This window comes from Perna viridis, chromosome 9, assembly GCF_037379345.1.
Source record: "Perna viridis isolate PV_CMFRI_1.1 ecotype Kerala chromosome 9, ASM3737934v1, whole genome shotgun sequence".
NCBI classification, from domain to species: domain Eukaryota; kingdom Metazoa; phylum Mollusca; class Bivalvia; order Mytilida; family Mytilidae; genus Perna; species Perna viridis.
In genome coordinates, this window is record NC_142453.1 from 9,075,425 (window position 1) to 9,102,803 (window position 27,379).

General features: G+C 35.0%; 2 protein-coding genes across 2 annotated transcripts; both read right to left on the bottom strand.

Moving 5' to 3' along the window:
* Positions 1-835: 835 nt before the first annotated feature.
* LOC148606580 (uncharacterized) lies at positions 836-11,843 on the bottom strand. The gene is made up of 6 exons (XM_088545107.1): positions 11,692-11,843; positions 10,125-10,343; positions 7,102-7,244; positions 5,743-5,893; positions 4,850-5,261; positions 836-1,930 (listed from the first exon to the last, which is right to left on the bottom strand). Exons 2-6 carry the CDS (start codon positions 10,325-10,327, stop codon positions 1,880-1,882), a joined length of 960 nt encoding a protein of 319 aa, XP_088401233.1. The 5' UTR covers positions 10,328-10,343; positions 11,692-11,843; the 3' UTR covers positions 836-1,879.
* Positions 11,844-17,722: 5,879 nt separating this feature from the next.
* On the bottom strand, positions 17,723-24,078 carry LOC148606581 (uncharacterized). Its single transcript, XM_088546632.1, has 5 exons — positions 23,996-24,078; positions 22,475-22,667; positions 21,591-21,733; positions 20,960-21,113; positions 17,723-19,109 (listed from the first exon to the last, which is right to left on the bottom strand). The coding sequence occupies exons 1-5, from the start codon at positions 24,000-24,002 to the stop codon at positions 17,783-17,785; spliced, it is 1,824 nt and encodes a 607-aa protein (XP_088402758.1). The 5' UTR covers positions 24,003-24,078; the 3' UTR covers positions 17,723-17,782.
* Between the last annotated feature and the right edge of the window lie 3,301 nt (positions 24,079-27,379).

Genomic DNA, 27,379 nt, shown 5'->3' on the forward strand with positions numbered 1-27,379 from the left:
AAAGACTTTTTGGTAATCACTGCTTCTCCGATTGGTGTTTTTTACTGTCTTGGCCATCCTTGCGGATCTCGCACCACCACCGCTTGCGGGGATCGTGTTAGTAGATGTCTATTAGTAGTTGGAGGTAGCGGAGACTAGCCTTCAGGATACCTGACCGAAGAACTCAGAGTATGTCCTACTAGTGGCTGGGCTGCTCTGTTTATGCTCTGGCCTACTCATAGACCCCACATGGGTCCGAGAGCTTTTCTCCACTCTGTTTTGGAGTATGTCAATGTGGATTGACTGCTTCTCTGCCAAGCATGCAGTATTTAAGGAGATAGAGTGACAACTGATTGGATCCAAATCAAAATAATTGTACATCCAAGTGAGGGTGATAATTTCAAATTTTACATCTTAAACCTAACAGGGCAAAACGTCAAGTTTACATAAAGTATCGACCCTTTGTGGTTGAAATTTGCTGTAGTATCAAGCTGCGCTTGGCGTAGTACACTTTTTTTTTAGGTATTTGTAGGTATTTTCAATATTTTATTGTTATTTGTTCACGTACGAAATTGTCAGTTTATCTAAATTATATCTCTTACTTGGAGAATTTTCAAAATGTTATAACCACACTGCAAAGAGTGGTTGGTATATTGGAATCAACTTGCCCATTCGCACGGACGCCATCCCGCCCGCCTGTCAGAATCTCGTTTCCTAATTGGTGAATCGATTTTAAAATTGGTTAATGGGACATACAAGGAAATGATTTTGGTGGTTGTCCGAAAATTAACTTCCTGTTTTGTGAGACATTTCTATTTTCACTGGGTGGAAGGAAAGGTATACCTATCATGCAACAACGTTTATAAATGACTTTATTTGATCTGCGATAATACATGAAATGAGCTACATTTACGAATGCACAGTGATACATAAAATGCATATATAAAAACTTGTACAAAAGCCAAATGTTAACACAAAATTAATAATCCACTCTCGAGGCACAACCCAACAAATCTCATCACAGTTTTTATAATATACTGATTTCTTGTTACAGACAGAGTATATACCGGTACACGTAAATTACATGATAAATGAAATTGACACTAGGATTTCCGGTTTTCTGTTCTAACAAAACACCAATTAAAAAGTTATGATTAAAACAAACCAAGATGAACAAAGCTTTTTCAGAACAATTTTTAGTGCAAGTCTTTCTAAGAACCAGGCAAAACTTTGTTAAATACGAGAAAAAAATGCATGTCTAATATATTTTCACTCAAAGTGGCCTTCTCATTTCAAAATTTTTATAAATAATAAGTGGAAAATAAATTGATACGAAAATTTTGTAATTTCACTCGACACTTGATTTTTATTTATTTACAGAGCATTTTGATTACCATGGCTGTGGTCCAAAGAGCTTTGAAGCACGTCATATTTGAATTATTGATTGATTCTTAGGAAGAATGACATTTGAAAGAACACACATCTAAACTTCATACATTATAATTCAACCAAGGGTTCCGGGAGTTAAAATCTCCCTTCGTTGGAAAATTGTAAATTTTGTGCTAAATTGAGGCAAAAATAAACAAATTATAGTATGGAAATCCCCTTTTTAATCCTTTTCAATAAATTTTAAGATCCCCCCTACATATATTTCAGTCTATATTCTACGGTGTAAGCAGTTAGGTTGTGCAAGCAGTTGGTATGAAGTTAAAAAAATAAGCACTTGTGCTCCTGTCAAGGACACATGTTAAAGGTGATAAAAAAAAAATAAACGTATCAAAGTGCATGGTCACATGCTGTAAACAGACTTCTCATTGCTTTCCAAGAAATTCCCAATGATAGTTTTCAGTAAGACACGATTTTTCTCACACTCAGAAACAATTCTGCTGCTTGCCCACTGTTACAAGTTCTTTAAGACCATTTGCAAAAGACTCTTTATTTCTTTAGTCGCCTGTAAAATAAAAAAAAAAGATAATTAATTGCATGTAAACGAAAGCAATGTTGGCAAGAAATGCAGTTCTCATTCAATAAAAGAACTATACTCTGCTGTAAGACAAATGCACCACTAATGTGCCTTGAGAACCAAAATATATTCGTATTCTACAGAAATTGGCAAGGAACCGAAACAATGGTCATGTCGAAGTCAATTGTACCTTTTGTGGTAATAAAAATGTAAATTTGACAAAATAGAAACTGTGAAATAGATATGTAAGTATTGTTCTCATATTTGTTCTGTTGTTCACATTAAAAAAAACATTTTATTACAAATTCATACGCATATTTATAGCAGGTGCGAATTCATATGGGCGGACATCGACATGCCCCACCCCCTACTTGGGATTCTTTTTTGTGTGAAAGTTTGACTTTTCACAAAGGTGTAGGGGCCTTAGACTATGAAAATTGTCAAAAAATATCTACTTTTTGAAATAACAAAAAAAAAATGAAGGAAATTATCAGAAGTCTTTACATTTTCTCATTTGTGATGGGTTCAAGTCTCCAAATTCAGAACTAAATCTTTCAACACTTTATTATTAAATTTCAGTTGTATTTTAGGCCAACTAGACCCTTTATCGTTCCTTCTCTTTTCCTGCATCGCTTCGTCAGATCTTTAATTCTATTTACGCCAGGAGTTAAAATCCTGGATCCGCCCCTGCATAGTAAATAGACATGCGATATTTTTACTAACGCATTAAAACAAATAACCCATCTAAAACCCTTGGTAATATCATATAAAAAAGTGGCCGATACCTTTTTCTTAACAATTTACCTAGTGGATTTTTAAAAACAATCGTTGTCGGGGCCTTTCAGAGCTTACTTGAAGGTGTGCTTACACTTATTGAAGACCTTTTGCTGTCATGTATGTATAATAGTATTTTTTAGGAGTTATACAATGGTGCATTGCTACCGTTTCAGCACATCTGTTCATTTTTCTCGGTTGATGATCAAACCGTCAACTTTCCTAGCACAGGAAAAAGCGTACTACCATTATTATTATTATTATTATTATTATTATCAATTTAGATCGAAGATCAGAATTGATATAGCAGTCGCCAGAGACTATAGATTTGTAAAGCCCGTTAGCATCTGCAGCTACACGTATCTCTTACACAGCCGCAGGAAAAAAAATTCAGTGACATACCCGTTAAAGTTCTAATACAAACACTATGGTCCCCTCTGCCATTATTTCTAAAATATCAAGGTTAAATTCATGTTATTTACGCCATTAAACGAAACCAATTAATAACTCTTACATCGAACTAGATAGCCGAGTTCGTCAGGCCAAATACGGAAAACATGACCGCAAACCATAGTGGTGGAACGTTTTTGGAAAGATGCCACGTTCCTAATACGTTAAAGAACTCGATAGGAGTAGGAACCGTTGCGCTCCGCCACAGGAGACTAAATTGCCCGACCCCACCCCTCTCCCTATTCCCAGTGGCAAGCAAAATGCGTCGACCCTATTAACCTTGTGTCCTAACCCATTTCATTTCATCATCATTTCATGTTCAATTTATCATCCATCTCATGTTCATCGTCCGAATATAGCTGAAATATTGCTTGGGCAGTAAACACCGACAATCAACCAATCAATCCATCGAAATAAATGATTGATAAAAGTAATGGACCTCTGACCTCTTATCAGTTTTATACCATGATTTACCCGAATAAACCAGTCATTTACTTTCGATATTCATATTGTCTACAATATTTAGACGCATAATAAACCATTCGATATTAAGCTAGGGTGTAAACCTCTGTAAGATTATAAATCGTTATCATTCTTAGAAAGAAAATATAAAGATAGGTACCGGTGCTGAGTACAAGTCGAAAAGGGCTGTCTTCCCATTTCATGCGGGCGGATCCTAATATTTACAAAACAGGGGACACTCATCCCGATAAAGAAAAGGGTTCTAGTCTAATATTAGTTTATTTTTGGCCAAGTTCTACAAAAAACTTATACATTGTAAACAAAAGGGTGATCCAACCCTAGAAACCATCCGTACGTCACTGTTTCGTGCATTTCAGAACAGCAGCGTTTATAAAAATGGAGTCTGTCTGCATCATCAGACCGTTCTGCCGAATGAGTACGTTGTTTTATACATAACACAAAATGCATTCTTATCCCACTTTCCTACTAAACGAAAACAAAAAACAAAAAAAACGCCGTTTCAAATGAACTGAAAACTTACTGCTAGGTTGAAAAGAAATTGTGTACTGATTTTAATCATAGCAGATTATCGCCTCGTGACATCGGAAGGAGATAATAAATTTAAGTATAACTTTGCTGAGATGGTGGCATAGTAACTTTCCCAAAATGGTGTCAGTCTGCAGTCTGCAGTCTGGTGTAATTATTATTGTAACAATGGCGGATCCAGCGAATGACCTAAAAAGGGGGTAAGAGATCACAAAAATATCTGTTAAACACCTTCGTTGATTTTAATAAATTTTCAAAATTCATAAGGGGGCTGCCCCTCTTAGATCCGTCTATTATATTATTAAACAATTGAGCTATAGTTTATCAACTGAGAAGATGCCACGTAATTTTTTGTGATATTTTAAAGACAGATTGATGTTGCAATTCGATCAGAATAGTGAATTTAAATCAAAGAGCTTAATGTCAACAATTTAAATCAACAAGCTTGTGTTTAGATACGTTTGAAGAAGATTCAGATTCTTTCCTTCCATCTCAAGTCATCCAATTTGTTTCAGTTTGACGATTATTTGAGAAGGAAAAAAAATCAAACAATTGATATAAATTGAATCAGTTCATGAGTACTTAGATTATTTTACAGAATATTACATGTTCATCTGTCAACACAAATAATAAAGCTGTATTTCTAGGGGAAACCATTTTTCTATAGCTATTTACCTTCGATTCTTTATTTTTCGTTCTCTGTGTAGGTGACAAAATCGTTTGATTTCCTCCATCTACCACTGCTATTTCTGTACTGTTGACACTGTCGGTTGAATTGGTCGAGGGCGAAGGGCTGGCAATAGTATCGACGGTTTTCAAGATAGTTTGCATGGCTTTTCGCAACAGCTTGTCTCTTTTTGCCTGTTCCTTCTTCCTCTTCTTCATGATTCTTTTCAATTTTGCAAGTTTTTTCTGTTTCTGCTTTTTCGCTTCCATCGTCCGATTCTGGTGTTCCATCATATTTTCAAACAAAATCTGATTGCAATTTCCGGTAAGAACATTAAAGTACTGGTTCGTCATTTCTATCACAGGCTTTGAACAGTTAGTTAAAAATCTTGTCATGCAGTTTGCTGTGTAATTCGAAACTCTGGAATATACAAGCTATTTTAGGTAAGACTACTATAATTTCAGAAATAATTGTATGCATTAGTTATAGCGAATTAACTGAAAGTGCAAATTTATTGTTTGCTATCGCGAGAAATATTCAATTCCATTTACATGCATGTGAATAATTCTATATAAATGCGAGTAAATATTATTGCGAATTTAAATCAATCGTCTTTTCTTTTTTTGCTATAATAATAATATCATTCTATTGTTTGAAAGACGTTCAAAGATCTTGTTCCACTTACAACATAACACCAATGAAAAGTTGTTCTCGCAATAAGCTTTCAAAATTACTACATTCATTTTTTTTTGCTCTTATGTGAAGTCTGAATCGTTAAAGACCTCCGAAAAACTGTCCAACAAGTTTCATGGTGGAGAAGGAGAAAATTTAACAGAAGAACACAAATAACACTCCCAAAACTTGATGTTTTTAGTTCACAAAAAATGACTACAATACTTACAGACAGGCATTTGTGTCAGCATGAGGATTTTCAGTATTATTGGAATGGTAGAGTTGAGCCAAAATAATGGCCAGCTGATTGGTCTGGAACCTGATACAATCTCTAATATTGTTACTGTATTGATCCATACAGACCATATCGTCACCATTTGCTACAGAACATGCAAACAAATGGAGTCAAGAAATAAAACTACAGTGAAGGAAACAAGCTTATATACCTTTATTGACTAGTCCAATATGTCATATTGTTCTAGGCCAATATGGATTTTAACCAGGACAACATGACGTATGGACAGGTAAAAGCCGTATTGGACGGCTAAATCCCATATTGGCGCACATTTGGATTGTGTTCTGTATTGGCAGTTTTAGACATATTTAGGCATAAAGCCGATGAATGATGTGCACTAAGTAGAAAAAACGAAATGCACTGTTTGCAAACAAACATTATTTCATTACAATATCGTTTAAACGTACTTTTATTAGCAATAGAAAACCTTCCGATGATCGTGGTTCACGTTTTAATTTTTTTTCTTCGTCTTCTGCTTGTCTCTAAATAATTAATAAATAACCTTTTAAGTACCCTTTTTATTGAATTTTTCAGTACATTGAGTCTTCCGATCAACTGATATCACACGGACTAAAATAATAGCCGTTCAAAACCCAGATACCTTGTCAGGGGGGTCCAATAATTCAGAATAGAATTAAAAATTTAAGTTTTTGCCCGCCCCTCTGAATTCGTGCCTGCCTATTAGACTGTTTCAAAGGCCTTTGAATAAACTCGATTTGTTTCTGTTTAGTTACTGAACTGATCAAAAGACTACTAAGTAGGTTTTATGTAAATTACACTAAGAGCATAAGACAATTCAAACTAAACACGTCATAACGACAGGTAAGGGCACATGCGTCATCTAAAATGACAACGGTTTATGCCAAAAAGCAACGTGCAAAACGTGATAGAATGCAAACGATTCCACAACCGTAACGACGGAAAACAGCTTATTAACTACCAAGCTCCAAAACTCGAAACTCAGTTTTGACACTACACATATTCATTACAGAAAAAAAAACAATTACAAGAATCCTGCAGTGAAGGAAAAAATAAATTTGTTTAATTGTCAAATGACGTTTGATTCTAATACTATGCAAAATAAGTAAGTAACTCAATGTACCTGTCTGCAGCAGTTAGAAAGAGAGAAAAAGTCAGTCTTTCGCAAATATGAGCTTTTGTCGACAAATAAGAGCAACAGAAAATACCACCTTACCATGTTGATCATTTTATAGGACAAAGAAAGACAACCGAAAAAAGTTTGTAAGAACTAAGAATTGCAAAAACAAAATGGCTGCCACAAAATATACCTACCAACAATGGCGCCACACATTTTGTCTGTGACATTGAAAGCTAATTCTAAATCAAACATCAGACTGAGGTACCAATTGTTCATGTCTGAAAGACGTGTGTACGGCAGTGTGAGGTCTAAGCATGGAAGTACCTCATCATAGATTCTGAAAAAAAAACCAACTCAATTGATGTAGAGGTAAACTGAAGGCAGAGCCAGGTCTAAGCATGGCAGAAATTCATCGTAGATCCTGAAAAGATTGCAATTAAATTAATGTAAAAGTTGCTGTAGGTAGTTATAAGTCTAAAACGAGAGAACTTAAAAGAACTGAAAATAATCGCAATGGGTTATTGTATGACGGATAGAATAAAAAATGGGCAAAACTTCACCATTGAATCTGAAGATATCGCAATCGGCGGATGTACTTTAAGGACATTCCTAATACATTTTTTACTAATTTAATTGTGTGGGTAGCCTGTATGGATGTTATAATCGAGATTGGGTTCAATAAATTAATAGTGTCCGTCTAACATGATATCGAAAATAACCGTTGGGATAAATTATTTTCATATCCAGGCTCCATGTACCCGGAAGTGAATGTCGGTTTTACAGGGATATTAGCCACCTCTTTATATTTCTATTTAGCAATGTTTCGCCGCGCATTGACATAGATTAACCTTTTAGCATATTTGCCTGTGTAACAAACTATACATGTACATGAAACTTTTTCATTTGCATGAAATTCCAAAAGAATATTTCAATGACGTTTTCGTTGAAAAAACAAAATGCTAATTAGTTTTGTCATGTGCTTATTAGATAATATTATTAATGTGCCAAAGCAATGCACTTTCTTGAAGTTCGTTTTGTCAAGGTGTCCCAAGTCATGTAAATTTAGGCTGGCTTTTGGAATGTTTTGTGCAACCTTATGTGCTGTTCAAACTGCATTTTACCGGTTATTTAGCCGGAACTTTCTAGCGAGACATTTAAGTGTCTGTCTCTGTAAGAATCAGACAGTGTTTGAAACACAGTATGAAAAAAACATCATTTTGATAGTGTAATTTGACTATCTACACTATTAGAATCGAGGAAAAAAGACAATATTTTCCATGTCATATTGGCGCACTGAGTTACAATTTCATTGAAATGCACTGAAAATAAACATTTCAAGGGCAAATAACTGTCAAAAACCTCATTTTCCAACATTCTATTGCAAAATTTCTGAGCAAACCTAGTGATGCAGAGATCAAATAATGGTCTTTTCAAATAGAGAAAGTATTCTTGAGGGATATTATATTGTCAGATCAGTGGGGTTTTGTTTTTGTTTTTGTTTGTTGTTTGTTGGGGTTTAACGCCCGACCAGCACTAGTTCAGCTATATTCAGGCGATGAACATGATAAAATGAATATGAAATGATAATGAAATGAAAAATGGGATGGGACACAAGGATAATGGGGTCGACAAATTTTGATTGCCACTGGAAATAGGGAGAGGTGGGTAGGGTCGGGCAATTTAGCCTCCTGTGGCGGAGCCCTATGGTTCCTACTCCGGGAGAATACCACAGTAGGGTTTTTTAACGTGCGAGGAACGTGACACCTTTCCCAACACGGTGCACCACTATGGTTTGCGGTCAGGTTTTCCGTATTATAGCCTGACAAATCCAGGTTTTGACATGCATGTTCCTGATTTTTCTATTTTGCCTGAATCTTACAAACAAATACAAGTAACATGTATTTTCTTGTCATATTTTTTGTACATGTACATTAATTAGTCATTATTTTGTTTAAATTGTCGTTGACCATCAAAAGTTCAAGTACGAAACTACAAAAGCATTCAGGTCCGCCCGTCCACCATATCATGAGCATCCAGGTCGTTCGCCTACCATATCATGAGTATTCAGGTCCGTTCGCCCACCATATCATGTGCATTCAGGTCCGTTCGCCCACCATATCAAGAACATTCAGGTCCGTTCGCCCACCATATCATGAGCATTCAGGTCTGTTCGCCCACCATATCATGCTGTTTATTTTCATTATTTTGTTTACATTTGGTTGGTGAGTAGAATGCGGATTAGGTACATCATTGTAAATATAGGTACACAAATAGGGGTTCAAATTAGCAGTGGTCCGAAGCCTCAATTCCTGAATCAGGACCTTTGAATTTCTTTATCCTAAATCCTGGACTTCCAATCTCTTGTATCGGCATTTTATTTGGAGACTTTCGTTTTCACAAGTAAATCACTACATGGACTTTGAAAAAAAAAGTCATGAAGCTTTAACTCTTCAAAGATTATTTGAACCATGGACAAGATCAACGCAATAGTGTTTTCATTACACACTTAAATATTCGAACCTAAAAGTAACCTGTAGAACTAGACCATTTTGGTACATGTGTATGCCTTGTATCCTACTTGTAGAATATGCATGTGAAACGAAACTTAATATTATATCACAATTGGAGGGGCGGTCCAGAATTTCATATAGTGAATGGAAATTAGTAGATAAAGCGAAATTTTAATGGGTGTACAATGACACAAGCACAATTCCCAAACTATGTTGATTGTTCTCTTTTAGGAAGATTAGTCTGTTTCATCAACTTAATTCTATGCTGCCTTATTTGAATATCTTAGTTTGCACTACATATATAAACTTTGATGAAAGTTTGTCGTGTATGCACCCCATGTAAGCTGAAATGTCACACCTTATGCGTCTTTAATTTTTTTTAATTAGATTTTATGTTTTTGGGGTTTAAAGAGTATGAAGGTACCCCCAAAAGCTGCTTAACTCTTTAAACGGAGTTAATGAAGCACTAGCAATGATTCTTTAAATTCAATTAGAAGTTATTAAGACAGTTTAAGTTCAGTTTGGTTTATTTGTAGTTACAGCTTTTTGGTTTGGTTCGAAAATTCTGCCTGCCAGTGTGTTAATATATAGGGTAATATAGAAAAAGCAGAATATAACAGGGGCTATAGCAAGGTGGGGTATATTTTTTATTTCGGTTATAGCCAATCATATTACTCGTTACATAAAATATAACACTGTACTCTTACCCACACCATTCCTGTATTTCCCGAGCCAATGGCGATGTAAACTTGCTAGTGATGTTTGTTGTAGCTAGGGCATCTTTCTGACATCCTTCTAGTGTAACACTAGGCAACGCAGGGATAGTACCGGGCAATATGTCCTTTTCAGCTATAATCTGACCTGTTATTGTTCGAGCGACGAGGAAGAGGGTAATACTAATGAGCATCATGGCTACCTCTTGATACCTAGAAGAAAAAGAAATTTCGCATTTGCATTGACCATGGCTTTCAGAAAATTATTTAGCAAGACCGTGTTCTTTTATAAAATAATAATAAGTTCGAAGTGGATGTAGCAAACAAAATGTCTGCGACCTTTTCATTTTATGTTATATATCTTTCAAATACTCTTTTCCTATTTTTTTTTTTTTATTCTGATACGCTTTCCCAACCTGACAGCAAACCATAGTGGTGCATCGTGTTGGGAAACCCTGCTGTGGTATTCGATAGGAGTAGGAACCTTTGCGCCCCGCCGCAGGAGGCTAAATTGCCCGACCAATCCCTCCCTTTCACCTTGTGGCAGTCAAAATTTGTCGACCGTATTATCCTTGTGTCCCATCCCTTTTTTTCATTTCATCACCATTTCATGTTCATTTTATCATCCATTTCATGTTCATCGCCTGAACATAGCTGAAATATTGCTGCTCGGGCGTTAATACCCAATAATGAATGAATCAATCAGATATGCTTTCCCTATTTTTATTCTGATACGCTCTTCCTATTTTTATTCTGATACTCTTTCTCTATTTTTATTCTGACACGCTTTCCTTTTTTTGCCTTGATATTGCCATTTGATATATGGTCTTTCCAATTTTATTATTCCTAACGACTATTGCTTAGAATTTATCAGTTCGGCAATTTTGTTACTACAATTTTTTGCAGCGATTTTTCATGGATTTTTTTTTTAATTTGGCTTCCATTGCTAAATTTTGTAGAAATGTTGGTACGTGTACTAGTAGTTTACTTCAAAAGGACTTTAAATGTATATGATTCAATCACATTGAGAATTATATGATTTTCACAGAAAAAAAATATCGTATGAAAATGTCACATTTGAAATATCAACGAATCATGTTTCCCAAATAGTCCTTTTTCATATTCCCGACTTTGGTCTCGTTTTTAAAGATTTTTAGCAACGGGGAGTAACTTTCTTCAAATTTGTCATCCGACAGACTGGTTTACTGTCAAATTGGAGCAATGGACAGCAGTAGACTTCAAATTCAAATATTTAATTTATTAGAGCCGCGGTTAGTACTTGAATAACTTATTTCAAACCGAACTGAAAAAAGTTTAAATTTCCAAGAAAAATGTTTACTGTTTTCCCTTTCCCCAATGAGACCCCAACTAGGTTGTCGGGTGTTGGTGGGTTACGTCCCTTTGAAGAACTTGTTAAAATGGCTTGCATTCCGTAAATATGAAAAACGATTATTCCTCGTACTTAATTTCACAAAGAAATCGTTGTCCAGTTATTAATCAACGCAAATAACATGTTTCAGTTGTAAAAAAAAATATACCATAATGTGATAATTGCACATACCTGTAATATTATTCCAGAATCTCTAGGACCTTATCCAAAACACATCCTCGTCAATAATCTCCAATGTCCATATTTGACTTACAGGATTTGTAAATCGTGTTTTTGAATAATGACAAGCATGTTAATTAAGACAATTTTAATTACTTCATGACTGTTGTAATAAATTTACATATCATTAATTATATTGTTTACACTTTCATATTTAACAGAAATGATCATCAGGTCAAAAATATGCATATATTATTATAAGTGTTTAGTACGTCGTTGTATTTTTCGTCATTATACGGGAACATAAAGTACTTTGTTTTAAATACATTTCCTCAAAACAAAGAACTCACTTTCGTCCGTGCTTAAATGATTGATATACTTCAGACAAATCGTGAAACAGAAGTAAATGATGATTAACATAATTACGCTTTTACACTTACTTCAAAGTTCTTATTTTTATGTTTTTTATGTGCTTAAGTATGCAGCACTGTGCTAAATCACATAGTACGCAATTCGCCATTTTTTTTCGGTGTGGTCTTAAACGTTAAACAACGATTTTTTGTAGGTCACAAGTATAAACCTTATATACACTGTACGAAAAACAAAACAAAACAAACTGAATTTGTATTTCATTGTAAGACAGACGGACGGAAATCTGTGTACAATGATACGTACATCAGAGGAAATCAAAAACTAATTCGAAGAGTGAAATTCGTGTACATGATAAAATAATATACATATAATAAAACATTTTGAACTTCAAGTTGGTGTGTAAATTTCTTTCTCCAAAACAGTCCTCTTGTCCTGGAATTTACCAGGTTGGAAAAGGATGTACACGTTCATGTGAATATACAATTAGTCAAAAAGACATTTCGGTGGTGAATCTTGGTGAAAACGAAACCCTCACACATCATACTGCAATATATTCAGGTATGGATTCTACACGCCCCCCCCCCCCATAAAATTGGGATTTGTTTTTTTAATGAAATCTTGATTTTCCACACATTCAACCCAAAACATGTTTTGCATCGCTTTGTGTGCTTGACCGTTTATTCTATTTACGCCCATAACCTGAAATACTGGATTCGCCAGTTCATGTTGTTAATGTGATTGAATCGATCAATAACATCGAATCAAAATTTAATTAGGACAAGGACAGTGTTTTATGTTACTTACTTGGTAATTATATACTGCCAATTTGCAATTTTAGAATTTCCCATGGTAGTAATATTTTTATACGTATAATTTTAATCCTTTGACAGATGAGAGAGTAATCAAAATCCTTTGACAGATGAAAGAGTATTCAAAAACCTTTGACAGATGAAAGAGTAATCAAAAACCTTTGACAGACGAAAGAGTATTCAGAATCCGTTGACAAATAAAAGAATAATCAAAAACCTTTGACAGACGAAAGAGTATTCAGAATCCGTTGACAAATGAAAGAGTAATCAAGGAAACCAAGATTCTAGCGGAAATCGATAAAAATGTAATCCAGGAACAAAGACCACACATGGAAAACAGACAAACACATAAAGGACATAAAATTATACATACGAAGTAACAAAAGTAAATGAGCAACTCGGACTCCACTAAAATTTGGAGCATTGACCAGGTCAGGTGCACCGGTAGGGTAAGCGTCCTCTTTTCTATAAACACCCACCGAATTGCTCATAAAAAGTCAAGTAAAACTAAATGTCAAAATATATGGCAAAACAGATATGTTGCAGTAGATAATTCTTAAGCACCATTTGTGTAAATAATCAGGCAGTGAGTGGCATATCATTTTTCTCACTATGAACATTTTTGCTTCATATATGTTAAATACACGTAGAAAGCAACCGAAAAGTGTTTTTTTTTATCCTTAAAATTACGTAGTGCATTTCAACTAGATTTGAACTATCGATATTTTGGAAGGCAAATTTTACAAACGCTTTATTTCATGAAGTTTTGGGGTGTAAATACTTGGATAATACAAATAAATTCCCTGCGTTTTCCTTCTTCATGTACCACACCTTATCAACATTTTGCCTGATTCTTAGACAGAGAGAATTTTAAAACTCGAATACTAAATATCAAATTACCCAATAAAAAAGTGTACTTTTGTAAATTATAACCGTGCTGGTCTGAGAGTTATGAATAATGCATTTTACCTCTTGGGTGGTTTGTGAAAATGGAAAACACAAATATTGGTTTGAGGATGTATAGCATGAAATATTCATATTCCAAAGAATCTAGCACAATTAAAATTTTAAATAGTCTGGGTTGCTTCCAGAAGCATCACGAACACATCTGGTTTTTTTTTATCTAAAACGAGGAAAAAATCGTTAATGGTTTTATTTTGTCATTGTGACAAGAACATGGTAAATAATGAGACAATACAAAATACAAACAGAAAGAGTAATCAAGGGAACCAAGGTTATAGCGGTAATCAAAAGAATACAATCCGGGGACAAAGACCAGACATGGAAAACAGACATACACAACAAAGAACGTAAAGTAACTAACATAATACATACAAAGTAACAAAAGCAAATGAACAACTCGGACTCCACTAAAAACTGGGAGCATGGACCAGGTGCACCGGTAGGGTAGGCGTCCTCTGCTTTTCTAGAAACACCCACCGAGTTGCTCATAAAAAGTCAAGTCCGGGGTAGACAAACGAGGAAAGGAAAACTATGACCCGTTGAATAAATCAGTTTTCATGGTGTAGATGGATACACCATAACGACTCACGAGTTCATGATGACGACCATAAAACTTCTGTGTGATTACTTCATTCTTGTAGCAACATAACTCTGTTCCAGAAGTCTATTTGTTAGAGTTCTAGCGCGATACAAAAAGTCTGCGTAGTTTCGGTAAGCTCAGGCATAATGTACGAGTTGTGATATGAACACTCCATACGCAGGTGCTGAAGGGATGTTGCCACAGATGAAAGGAAAGTTGACAATTCTGAACGAAAAGTCATCACGTTTGTCGTAAAGTTTGGTCAATAGTTTTCTTTTACCATCGATTTCTAAGTGTAGGGCAAGATATGAGACTGACCTTACAGTGTCTGTAGTATCCTTTATCTCAAGTTCTTTGGGTAGATGCGATGTATCAAATCCCCGAAATTAGGATTGTTTAAAGATAATACGTCATCTATATAGCGGAAACTGAGATTAAAAGATCTAGCCAAACGATATTCTTTCTTTCGGATCAAATCAGCTATAAAGTCAGCTTCAACCTTATAAATTCCATGACAAGAGGACTGTTTTGGAGAAAGAAATTTACACACCAACTTTAAGTTCGAAATGATTTATTAAATGTAAACATCTTCCTTATATTCCTTATATTCCGTATATTTGGAAGATGATTTGGAATTATCTCTTACAAAGTATGAGGAATCTCTGCCAAAAACTATATATTTGTATCTAGGTGTACCATCTTTTCTTTTGGAAAAACAACGATGTATAATGTTTTTAAGTCGGGATTTTAACTGAGTATGGGGAATAGAAGTATACAGTGTTGAAAAATCATAGGTTTTAATGCTATTATATTCAGATAATAGTCTTGAACTGATTGTCTCAAAAAGATCTTTCGAATTTTTCAGAATCCACATTGAATTAATACCACTACGGGAGTAACAAGTGTTGTGGTAGGACTGCAGGCCCTCTTTGACAGTTGTGAGTATAGAAGTTAAAAGTTTTGAAAGAGGTTTGGTGGTGCATTTTGCAGATCCAGCTATGAAACTTTGTTTGTATGGATTCTTGTGGAGTTTAGGAATCCAGTACATAGATGATAAATCACAATCATCGTCCTTGGTAGAGAGACCAAAAGAGGATAGTACAGATTAATGGTTTTCCACACTCTCTTCTTTGGAGAGTGTGGTAGCAGTATAGGTCTTATCACTACTATTATTTTCTACGTCTAGCTCTGATAATAAACATTTGATGTAAAACGTTTTGCAGACAAAAACAATCTTGTTTTGGGCTTTGTCTGCTGGTACGACAACATATTTGTCATGTATAGTAGACAATGTTTTTGCTAAATCGGGGTCTTTGAAAACTGATGTAGCTTTTGCACTCATTGACCTACTTAAAACTTTCATTCGTTTCAAAATTAAAGACCTCACGGCCTTTAACCACTCTGACAGAGAATCAAGGTCTTCTTGTTCTCGTTTTATCCATTTTCTTGCACAGTCCTCCACGGCATCCATAAGAACTTTAAAGTTATAATTCCAATATATGGAGCGTGGTTCACGGTACTTGGGACCTTTAGAAAGGATATTACGCAGAGATTCGTAATTTTCGATAATGGTTAAATCTCCCGCAACGACGTGACCAGAAAGACCATATTTGAATGGAGAGTTTTTACAAGAACAGTCAGGTGGTTTTTCCTTGAAGTCCTCAATCTCGAGGTTCTGCGATAGCCTTTTATAACTGAAAATGTTAGATGCAATGGGTGAAGTATAGAAATATGAAATAATTGGTATGGATTTGTCTTTGAAATATGGGGGAATTTTGTTGGTGACGTTTTTGTGATGGAGGATGTTATCCAAATTAATTGCATCTGTACCTTTGTTGACAAACGGTAGTGGAAGAAACGGTCGTTTTTCTTCATCTTGATTTTTCACACAAACTGGTTTAAAGAGTCTGTGGAAACCAATATCCAAAATGATGGCAACAAGTCTGTATAATGATGAGGTGTGGTCAGAAACAGGAGTGTCAAGACATGTTTGGTAAAGGGAGTGTAGTAGAGTGAGAACCACGTAATTGTGTTATTTGCGTTATCAATATGAATTCGATGTAACCTGTATGGTTGATGAGACTTTAGGATTTACAAAGCAATAAAGTAAAGCGATGCTCAAGGCATGATTCCAAAAGGACAAACGCATTTATGATTCCTGTATGAACCATTATTTATTTTATAGCGATCGACTTAGCATTCATTTTAAATCATAAGGTTTTTCTTCGCAATGAGGTTGTTTTTTCTTCGCTCTAGGCCTTATATATGTCATTTTCAATTAATGTGACCGTCAGTATTCGTTACTCTTAATGCTCAAACATTTCTGATGTTTTCCACCCATATACAAATTTATCTTATTAACATAAACTCTGTTAGAAAAAACGTGTTTTCTAGTGGATTCGGAAGGATTCAGGGCTAATCCAAAACTGAATAGTTTCTAGACATTTATAGAACTAACCTGACAAACGGACGTTAATCGTAAAAAAATATATTCAATACACACTACTTTCAAGGCAACCGTTTTCGCGACTATATAATAAAATCAAGGAAGCGTTAAACTAATATTGAAGGATTGAATAGGGGTATTCCCGCAGAACTTATTCAGAGTACTCCTAAATATTTATACTGAAGGCTTGACTAACAGTATTCCCGGAAAACTAATACTGAAGGGTTGACTATGAGTGTTCCCGCAAAGCTTATACTGAAGGATTCACTAGAAAATAAGAGTATTCCAACAAAACTTATACTGCAGGGTTGACAAGTATTCTCTCAAAACGTATACTGAAAGATTGTCAAGGAGTATTTCGACAAAACGTATACTACAGGGTTGACACTGAGTATTTCCTCAAACTTATATACTACAGGGTTGACAAGGAGTATTCCAACAAAACTTATACTGCAGGGTTAACTAAGAGTATTCCCACAAAACATATACTAGAGGGGTGTCTAGGCGTATTCCCACACAACTTATAGGGTTGACAAAGAGTATTCCCACAAAACGTATGCAGAATGGTTGACAAGGAGTATTCCAACAAAACTTATACTGAAGTCCTAGGATTAACTAGGAGTATACACACAAATTTATACTGAAGAGTTAACTATGAGTTATTATAGTAAAACTTATATTGAGGTGTGAACTCATTGAATTATGATGTTTTCCATGTTTTCTGTCCTCTTTTTTTCTCCTCTTAAAGTTCAGGTTACGTGTTCTATTATTCAATTCCTTTACTTAGTAACCCATTCCAAACAAAAAAGATAAAAATGTGTGTCATGTTATATAAAGTTAACCAATCTTAACAATGTAATTCATGAAAAGGCATTGTTTTAAAAGAAGCAATTTATAAATAAACAAATAAAACAAATCATTTAAGACAAAGTATCATGTGATTAATAGAAAATAAATTAAAGATGCAAAAAATGATACAAGTACATTGCTACACTCCGTACGTGAACCTGAAGAACCCGATCCTTTATGATGCCGCGATTCTGGTGATCTCAAATTCGGGGCTTTAGTCGTAGTTTTCTCTGATATTCTAAATGGCGGTTTGGTAGAGGTGTTTGATTTGGCAGTTGTTTTTATCTCTGAAATTGTTTGTTCCGACGATGATTCACTACCTTGTTCAATGCTAGTTTGTTCTATAGCAGGAAAACTCTCTTCCGATTGTTCACCGGAAGAAACAGATTCTGAAGATTCGACTTCCGTTTCCGTTTCAGAAACTAACTTTGGTCCTTGTATTTTAACCTCTTCAGAACTGCTAGAGTCTTTTGTACTTGTGACATTATCATAAACAGAGAGTATACTTTTGACTTCATCTTCTTGATTCGGATGAATTATCTCCATTTCCGGTATTGGCGTCAGTTCGTGTACGACGTCTTCGATTGAGTCACTGCTGTCTTCTTTATTGGAAATCGTAGGTGGCTTCCGGTCGAGTATACCCATTCGTTCCCGTGTCATGGTGTCTTGGTTTGGAACGACACTACTTTGTAACCCAGAGCCTACATTGTCAATGTTCTTCGACGTGTGTTCTATATTAACTGAAATATCATTTTTGGTTGCAGGTGTTTCGACCCTCACAGTGTGCTGGATTTTCTTTTCAGAATCCTGATCGACATTTGAATTGACAACTGTTTGTATTATTTTCATTTTAAATATCGTAACAGGGGGTGTCGTCTGTTGTTTTTGGACTTTATCCAATGGTTGTACTTCCTCCTGAACCGCAGCACGTGTAGGAGGTACACGTGATGGAACTAACGTTGGAACGATTACATCGGCTGGGTTAACCACGTGGCTTTCATCCGGGAACCGAGTAGAAGGATCATAAATATCCGACACCTGATTTTTAAACCGTGGGTTTGTATATGTATTGTCTTCATCATTAGTAGTCCAACCGTGAGGCTGTTGATTTATGGGTTCCGAAAGCACGTGATCGCCTGATGTTTCCGGTTTTATGCTAGCAACAAGTGACGTTGCTTTGATGTCATCATTTGTAATGGGCACATCTTTGGTTTCCGTAACAACCTGTTGTGTGTTTTCCACGCTGTCTTCCTGTTGTTTAGCGATAGTTTTCTCTTTGGTTTCATGATCTTTGGCAATTTTGAGACATTTTCCACTTAAAAGCATAAAATACTTCAACAGAAGTTTTCTAACGCTTTTGTGACAGCTCTTGAAAAAATTCTGAAGACAGCGAGCTGCCGTAACTGGAATCCTATAAAAGAAGTCAATAAAATCAAATGGTCGAATTTATTTATAAAATGTTCTATGCTGTGAATATCAAATGGCTGAAAGGTTAACCGTTTTTTAGTATGTGCAATTTTCATTGAAAAGTGACAACTGAAGATTAGTTTTCCAGATCATTACATTTCACGGTATCCATCTTTCTGATGTTTGTAGGATTGTATCCTGAGATGAGTTCAGTTATTTAAACGCCCCTCCCAATTTTATTAGGAATTTAAAGTTTGTAAACACTTAGCAAAAGTAAGGCAAAAGTGAGCAAGTGTAGACCTGGATCTCCTTTCAAAAAATTCTGAATCTGCCCTTGAATGTTATGAAATATAGTTGCCTTTTAGATCAGTATTTATCTTAATTCGAAGCGTCATTTAAAAAAAAAGTGATCAGGCCATCCATAAAAAAAATGTTGGTTTGTTGTTTACCGACCGACTCATCGAAAATTCAGCGACATCGACATGGTTCCTGAAGTCAGTGAAGATAACAACAACAGGGCTGCAACCAATGCCTTTGCTGTTATGATGTCAGCTGAGTCTCCGAATTCTACGGTCTCAAAAAGTATTGACACAGAAAAGCCTAGGTTTAATGGTAAGGCAGGCATTTTGTCAGATTTTAACTGTCGCATTGGGGGAGATACCAAGTCTCCTGGCACAGCTCAGGACTGATATGGGGCCCAATATCCAGGCATGTGTGCTTACAAACTTCATATTCAGATTTATCTGATTAATTTCTGCAGAAATAAAACGAGGGGATGTCGGGAGAAAACAGGTGTTATTTTATATACTGCCAAAATTTGAGTGGTGTATGATTCATGGCATATATAAATGAATCTGGCCAGACCCTCTTCAATGCTTTCTTACTTAATGACTGCTCCCTTTTATTTAATAAAGATGCAAAGTCTTGCATTGCCTTTTTTAGAACTATAATATGCAGTTCACAACAGTTTTGATATATTTGAACATATTTAATTAAAGGCTTGGTAATTGGTTGTTTTCACAAAACATTTTTGGCGCTTTTCATTTTATGTTGTTCATCGTAATTAATTAACATTTTAATATGCTCAGTTGTTGTTTTATTTTTGTTCTGTATTGCTCCGTAATGCCACTTAACTGATAAATAGATGGACTGTGAAATTGTCAAACAGAACATGAATCTGTTTTTTTAACAGGATGGTACTAGCTGAGTGGGTTCCTCATTATAAAAATCTAGTGGATTCCACAATTATTGTGGTTTTGTTGTTGTCTCTGATATATTCCTGGTTTCAAGTCTTTCTGCAATATGTTTTCAAAGACATGTTGGAGAAAGACTTGAAACCAGTATAAACTGGAAAGGAGGACACTAGGGGGGGGGCAGATATTCGACGTTTTCAACTTTTATATGGAGCCAATGGATAAATTTGACCTGATGCTGTTGGATACCCTTATCCAAAAAATGAAAGTTCTTAACAAGGGAGACAATTCTACAAAAAGAAGATATTAAGAATCTAACACCGCTGAGAATGCAAGATATAGAAATCCCAGACATCTAAGGGTAAGTTTTCAAAGTCTTTAAGGAGGTGTAATTTTCCATTTTCTAGTGGTGTTTGATTCTTTTTCTTACTTTTGAATTAAATATGTGATAAGGACTTAATTTTGAAGACCCTGCTTACCGAAATTTCGCTGTATTTACAAAATGTCATAAGACGTAGAATTCAACATCTGTTGCAAGACTGGGAAATCTCATACACTCGAGAGTGAGATGACGAGGTTCTGTCGAGTTAGAGAACTATTACATCTTACCCAAGGGTGTATGAGATTTCCTAATCTTGCATGAGAAAAAAATACTACCTACAAACATGCCCTTAATGTGTTCTCCTCCGCATTCTGGGTCTGGTTCGCTTTATACACTTTATGCAAATGAGTTGCCACTGGATACGTCAGCATGCTGACACATCTCTCGGCTTGGTTTATTTCGTTCAACAGACATCCCATTCTGTTTCCATACTCTGTAACGGAAGTATAGATTTCTAAATGAGATGAAGCGCGAAAGGATAGTACACTTCTTAACAAGATGATATTCAATGAATATAACTATATCGTAAATACATGTAGTAACATTGATTTAGCACAGGAAAAGGTACACATTAAGCCCTTGTTTGGATGAGTCTCTAATTTTGTTTCATTACCATGACGGCCACTTTATTTAAATGCACATAGAATCTTAACTCTTTCTGCCTTTTGTAGGAAATCGGTTGTAAGTTTTAGAATTAGGTCCAATGTACAGTGAAGCCTGTCTAAACCAAACCCCTTCCAGACTTTTAAATTTGTTCGATTTAGACAGGTGTTCGGTTTACCAAGGTTCAAAATACATTTAAACTGAAAAGAAAGACAACAGCAAGTGTCTAGTTAAGACAGGTTTCGGATTATTCAGGGTTCGGTTTAGACAGGTTTCACTCATTTACATAGTTATACGGATAACTTACTTTTAAGCTTCGAACATAACCCTTTGCTGGTTTTATTTGCGTACTTCTCGTTGTACACGAGATTCACGTACCAATCATTTGGGTCTGTTTGACTTGCTAGTGGCAAGTACTGGGATAGACATGGCGTAACATATTCGTAAGACCTAAAATGAAAATATAAAAATATCATGGTTTCAAAAATAATAGTACTGTGTTGCTGTTAAAATATAGATTTTCCAAATTCTAAGCGTTTCATAAAATCATTTCTGAATAATACTAGTAGTCTGTACTACATGTAATCTTTAAAAATAAAAAAAAATCCTGGAACCATCAAATTAAACTTCACCAATTAATCATTTCATTTTTTTTTCAGAAAGTCAAAATTGTATACATTCATTAACTTAAACTCTCTGACTAAACTTTCGAATGTGAAGTGATAATCAAACATTCCACAACCTATACATTTTAAGTACCATTCTGTGTAAGAATCAGGCAATGGGTGGCACATCATATTTCTCAATTTGGTCTTTTTTGCCTCAAATACATTCAACACATCTAGAAAACAACTGAACAGCTATTTAAATTTATCCCGAAGCATCGGTGAAGTAGATATTTTTTGACTTCTTATATAAGGAAAAAGTTCGGAAAAATTTTCCCGCCATTTTTCCACAGTGTATTTCAACTAAATTTGACCTATCAATATCTTAAAAAGGCAAACTTATCAAACACTTTGACAGTAATTTCTTGAGGTTATGAGGTATAAATACTTGGACTATGCAGTAAAATGCCTGTGTATTTTTTTCTTTATGTGCCACACCTTATACACATTTTGCCTGATTCTTAGACGGAGAAGTACTTAACTTTTACCAATATTATTCAGGCTTGGATTTCCATGAATCTCATACCTACACCATCCATTAATAGAATTTGCTGGTTGGTTGTTGTAAGTATTGTCCGTGTCCTGGTCGTCTACTCCAGTGGCTTGCACCATACATGTTCGTAGTAGCCGATTTGGCTTTGATGGCGAGAGGCCTGGTATGACTTGGGCAAGTCCAAAGACAGTACACACAGAAAAGACAACACCGATTATTAGTATATCTGAAATTAAAACCAATGTTTCTTCTCGTATAATCAGATATAGCTCTTTAAAATCACTTTACTACTCTTTTCCACGACTACCAAAGCCATTGTTAAAATATACTACATCTTCTATCGTGCACAGTTGGTTTTTCGGCCATATAAAAAACAAACAAACGTGGATTTTTAGGACCGTTTTCAGAGGATATAAAGCATAATTGATTATAAATTGTTATTGTTAACTCAAATAAACGCTAACATACATGTGGTGCTAATAAATTTTTGATTCTATTCTAATTTAAACGTTATGGTTTACTACTAAACAATACAACTTGTGCAAACTCTTAACATGAAGGGGTCTCCGCCATCAAGAACTGAACCCTGCGTACGCCCTCTATAAACTGTTACCCTTAACGTCATCTAAATTTGTCGAAGTTAAGAGTTAAGATTAACGTAGCTATTCCTTGAAATGAAATTGACGCAAGAGGAATAATGGACAAATAAGTATACATTGAGATATTGATTTGATTGATTGATTGTTGGGGTTTAACGCCCGAGCAGCAACATTTCAGCCATATTCAGGCGATGAACATGAAGTGGATGATAAAATGAACATGAAATGATGAAATGAAAAGTGGGATGGGACACAAGGGTAATGGGGTCGACAAATTTTGATTGCCACTGGAAAAAGGGAGAGGTGGGTAGGGTCTGGCAATTTAGCCTCCAGTGGCGGAGCCATATGGTTCCCACTCCGGGAGAATACTACAGAAGGATTCTTTAACGTGTGATGAACGTGACATCTTTCCCAACACTTTGCACCACTATGGTTTGCGGTCAGGTTTCCGGATAATGGCCTGACGACCTCAGCATGTAACACGCCAGAACTACCCCATTCCATCCCCTGGAGCACACAACCCAGTTGCCCTGTGGGCAAAGCGCCCTAGCCCCCGGCCACTGTTCTGAACTCTATTTAGTCGCCTATACAACAAGCTTAGCGCTGCTGCAGGCTTATTCATTTCACACCCGGACCTGCACGGGGCGATATTGATTTGAAATGGTTTACAAGGTAATACGTATAAAATCCACAGTTGAAGCTATGAAAAATATCGCAATGCAAGTTTTAAACAGTGATTATAAATCTTATTCTTTAAACATCATTACATGTACTTGTAAACAACATCATATCGTCAAATGAATAATGAATATGTGTAATTAGTTTGAGAAAATCTTCTATAACTTTTAACGCATATTTATAAGTATATTTTTAATTTCACAATTTTTAAGAACATTTCAATTTTCTCCAAGCAATATAAGTACGTTAAATTGTGCACTAAATGTGCGAATCTTACCTTTCATGGTATCCTTGTCATTATCTCCCGTTTTTAATTAAGGCTCATTACCTGTTTACTTCGTGCATTTTTCTTGTTATGTGTGTAGAATATTAATTATCAACTTTGACACGGACTTTTTTCAGAAATAAATCACCTATGAAAAGCATGTAAGAGTTTTCCTTGAAATTGATTGTCAGTTTTACGAATGCATGCTCGCGGGTGTGACTTTTTTTTTGTTCTTTAGTCATGTGACGAAGAAGTCAAGGGAAACTCTGCGGTTAAGCGAACTTCGTTGTTGGAACTTATTATCAAAAATGAATGTCTAGGGGTCAGACAACAAGATACAAAAGCAAGTTATAAACAAAAAGAAGAACTGGTTTTAGGGTAATGCAAACTTGATCAGCAGAAAACAAAATGTGGGCGTGTCCTGTTGAAATCAAGCCAGTACAATGAAGTACAGTATGTTATATTTCTAAATTCAAAATCCCTCCGTTTTTTCTAGTGGCAATCAAAGTTTGTCGACTCTATTATCCTTGTGTCCCATCCTTTTTTTTTCATTTCATCATCATTTCATTTTCATTTTGTTATCCATTTCATGTTCATCGTCTGAATATAGCTAAAATATTGCTGCTCGGACGTTAAACCCCAACAATCGATCAATCAATCTAAATTCAAAACAGCCGGATGATGAGAAAATGCCAAGGAAATAATAAGCCCATAACACAAATAAATGAAAATTAAAACGAAAACAAAAACAAAAACATAAAAAAAACAAAGAAAGCAAAAACGAAATGAAATGAACAAATAAATAAATAAAATCGACGGATAAGACCTCTTCCAGTACATACTTTACCTACATTACACACATTCATGGACATCATCGTCTGACAAGAAACTTCTGTAATTAACACATAAAATGAATAAGTAACACTTTAAGTACCTTTCTGTGTAAGAATCAGACCCACCATTTTTTGAATGTGGTCTTCTTTGCCTCATATTCAAATACATCTAGAAAACAACTGAAAAGCTAATTAAATTTATCCTGAAACATTGGTAACGTAAATATTTTTTGACTGCTTATATAAGGAAAAAGTTCGGGAAAATTTTTCCCGCCATGTTACCATAGTACATTTCTACTAAATTTGACCTATTAATACAGTGTATCTTAAAAAGGCAAACTTAACAAACACTTTGACTGTAATTTCTTGAGGTTATGAGGTATAAATGCTTGGATAATGCAATGAAATATCTGTATTTATTTTCTTCGTGCGTCACACCTTATACACAGTTTGCCTGATTCTTAGACGGAGAAGTACTTAAATCCTAACTTTGCAATGTGACGTATTCGTCAACTGATTTTCTAGTAAATAAACAAAGACCTTTTACTTATGAGGGTGGAGAAATAATTTTATTCAAGAAAAGGCTGTCAGAGGCGGATTCTGGCGGTGCCGTGGCTGGCGTGCGTCTCCTCCCTAAAATTTGCAAAGCATGGGTTGTCAGGAGTAGATTTAGGCGGTTTTAGGTTGAAACTATTTATCGCAAATTTTACCCCAAAAAGATATCTGATTGATAGATTGTTGGGGTTTACGCCCGAGCAGCAATATTTCAGCTATGTTCAGCCGATGAACATGAAAGGGTGATAAAATGAACATGAAATGATGATGACGAAATGAAAAAGGCATGGGACATAAGGACAACAGGGTCGACAAAGGACCTGGTTTACTAACGGCCAAATCTGTAAAAAAATCATTTTTGGTAATTTTTAGCTACAGCAAGCTAAATTAAGGTGTAAAATGGTGTTAAGATGCGTTTTTCTCAATTTTTTCTTTATTTTGGGGCCAAAAATGTCAGAATTGATTGAAAAACCAAGATTTCTGGAAATAATGAGTAAAAATTGAAAACAACTACATGTGAGTGTAATAAATGACAATTAACATTTATTTCAGTAACAATTTTCAAATAAGTATATTTTTAGTAATACTAATAAGTTGAATGTGACTTTTTGGGTAAAAAATGCACTTTTTTTAAAGAAAAATCACAAAATTATGGAAATAACCAATTAAAAATTAGAACAACCACCACTTATTACAATAAATAGCTAATGATAATAATATTGGGTCAAAAAAACATTTTTTAAAGAGAAATCACAGATTTCTGGAATTAAACAATAAGAAATGAAAACAGCTTCATATGATTATAATAAATAGCAAAAAAACGTTTATTTCAATATATTTTCATATCAATAGTGTCTGCTGTAATACTTACACTATATGCATGATTATTTTTGGTTAAAAATGTATTTTTTTTTAATAAAAAACATATATTTCTGGAAATAATTGATAAAAAGTGAAAACAACTTCCCATTATTATGATAAATGGCAAAGACATGAACCGTAATTATACTATTAATATAGATATCTTTTTAAGCAATACTAACAAGTTGAAAGTGATTTTTGGGTGAAAAATACATTTTTTAAAGAAAAATCACCAAATTCTAGAAATGCCCAATAAAAAGAGCGAACAACTACCTATCATTATTAAAAAGTAGCCAATAACATCAATTTTTATTATAGTGAACATATATGAATAGTGTTTTCGATTATATCCGCACTAAGTGCATGACCTTTTCGGTATATGCGTCTTATAGGTATCTGGAAATACTTAATAAACTTAATTAATGTTGAAAGAAATTGATTTGACATACCAGATTTCATTTTACAAAGGTATACTGCTAAAGACTTTCTAATGCTTCTGACTGGAATATTTTTGAGATAAGGTTCTACTTCTTTACTCAGTTCATTGAAGTGCTGCTTGTCAATGCCTACTATAGAGTGGTAATCGGTCTCACTTAAACTGCCGGGATTGTCAAAATCAAGCCTGCATTTTTTCATTCTTCTTGCACAGCTCTCGCATGCGTTGTAGCATTTCTGTGATGTAGGAACGGTTGACGAAGACAGAGCCTGTTAGCTGCGATTGTTTTGCTGTATCCTCTGTCAAAACCCATCTTGCAAATGTTTTGAACAGCATCTGTTTCCAGGAGGAAGCATAACATTTTGATCAACAAAGGCAACGGTTCTGCATAGCTGTGAAATTACTACTAATTTTGAACTTACAAATACAACAATAGGCGTGTGACTTTGAGGTTGATGGTATAGGAAGGGTGATAGATGGAGGACTGAACTGTGGTTTTGTATTGACTTCATTCTGGTGGGGCTTTTGTATTTGAGCAGTAACTTGAGGCTGAACAAAATTTTTACGGCATAAATGTCTACATTTGTTGCATATAACATCGCTATCTTTAAACGAATCCAATAAAAAATTCTTTCTTAAAACTTTCTTTACAGCTGTAGAAATTCCCCTTCTTTCATGTGCTTTTGTCCGTTTTGAGCATATAATACAATT

Excerpts from the sequence above, each read along its gene's own strand:
- LOC148606580 (XM_088545107.1), bottom strand. The coding sequence starts at position 10,327 with ATGATGCTCATTAGTATTACCCTCTTCCTCGTCGCTCGAACAATAACA. Across the intron at positions 5,262-5,742 it reads GCTGACACAAATGCCTGTCT|AGTTTCGAATTACACAGCAA; the intron begins GTAAGTATTGTA and ends TGTATATTCCAG. Across the intron at positions 1,931-4,849 it reads CGAAAAATAAAGAATCGAAG|GCGACTAAAGAAATAAAGAG; the intron begins GTAAATAGCTAT and ends TTTATTTTACAG.
- LOC148606581 (XM_088546632.1), bottom strand. Across the intron at positions 21,734-22,474 it reads TCTATTAATGGATGGTGTAG|GTCTTACGAATATGTTACGC; the intron begins GTATGAGATTCA and ends TTTTCATTTTAG. Across the intron at positions 19,110-20,959 it reads AACACATTAAGGGCATGTTT|GATTCCAGTTACGGCAGCTC; the intron begins GTAGGTAGTATT and ends CTTCTTTTATAG.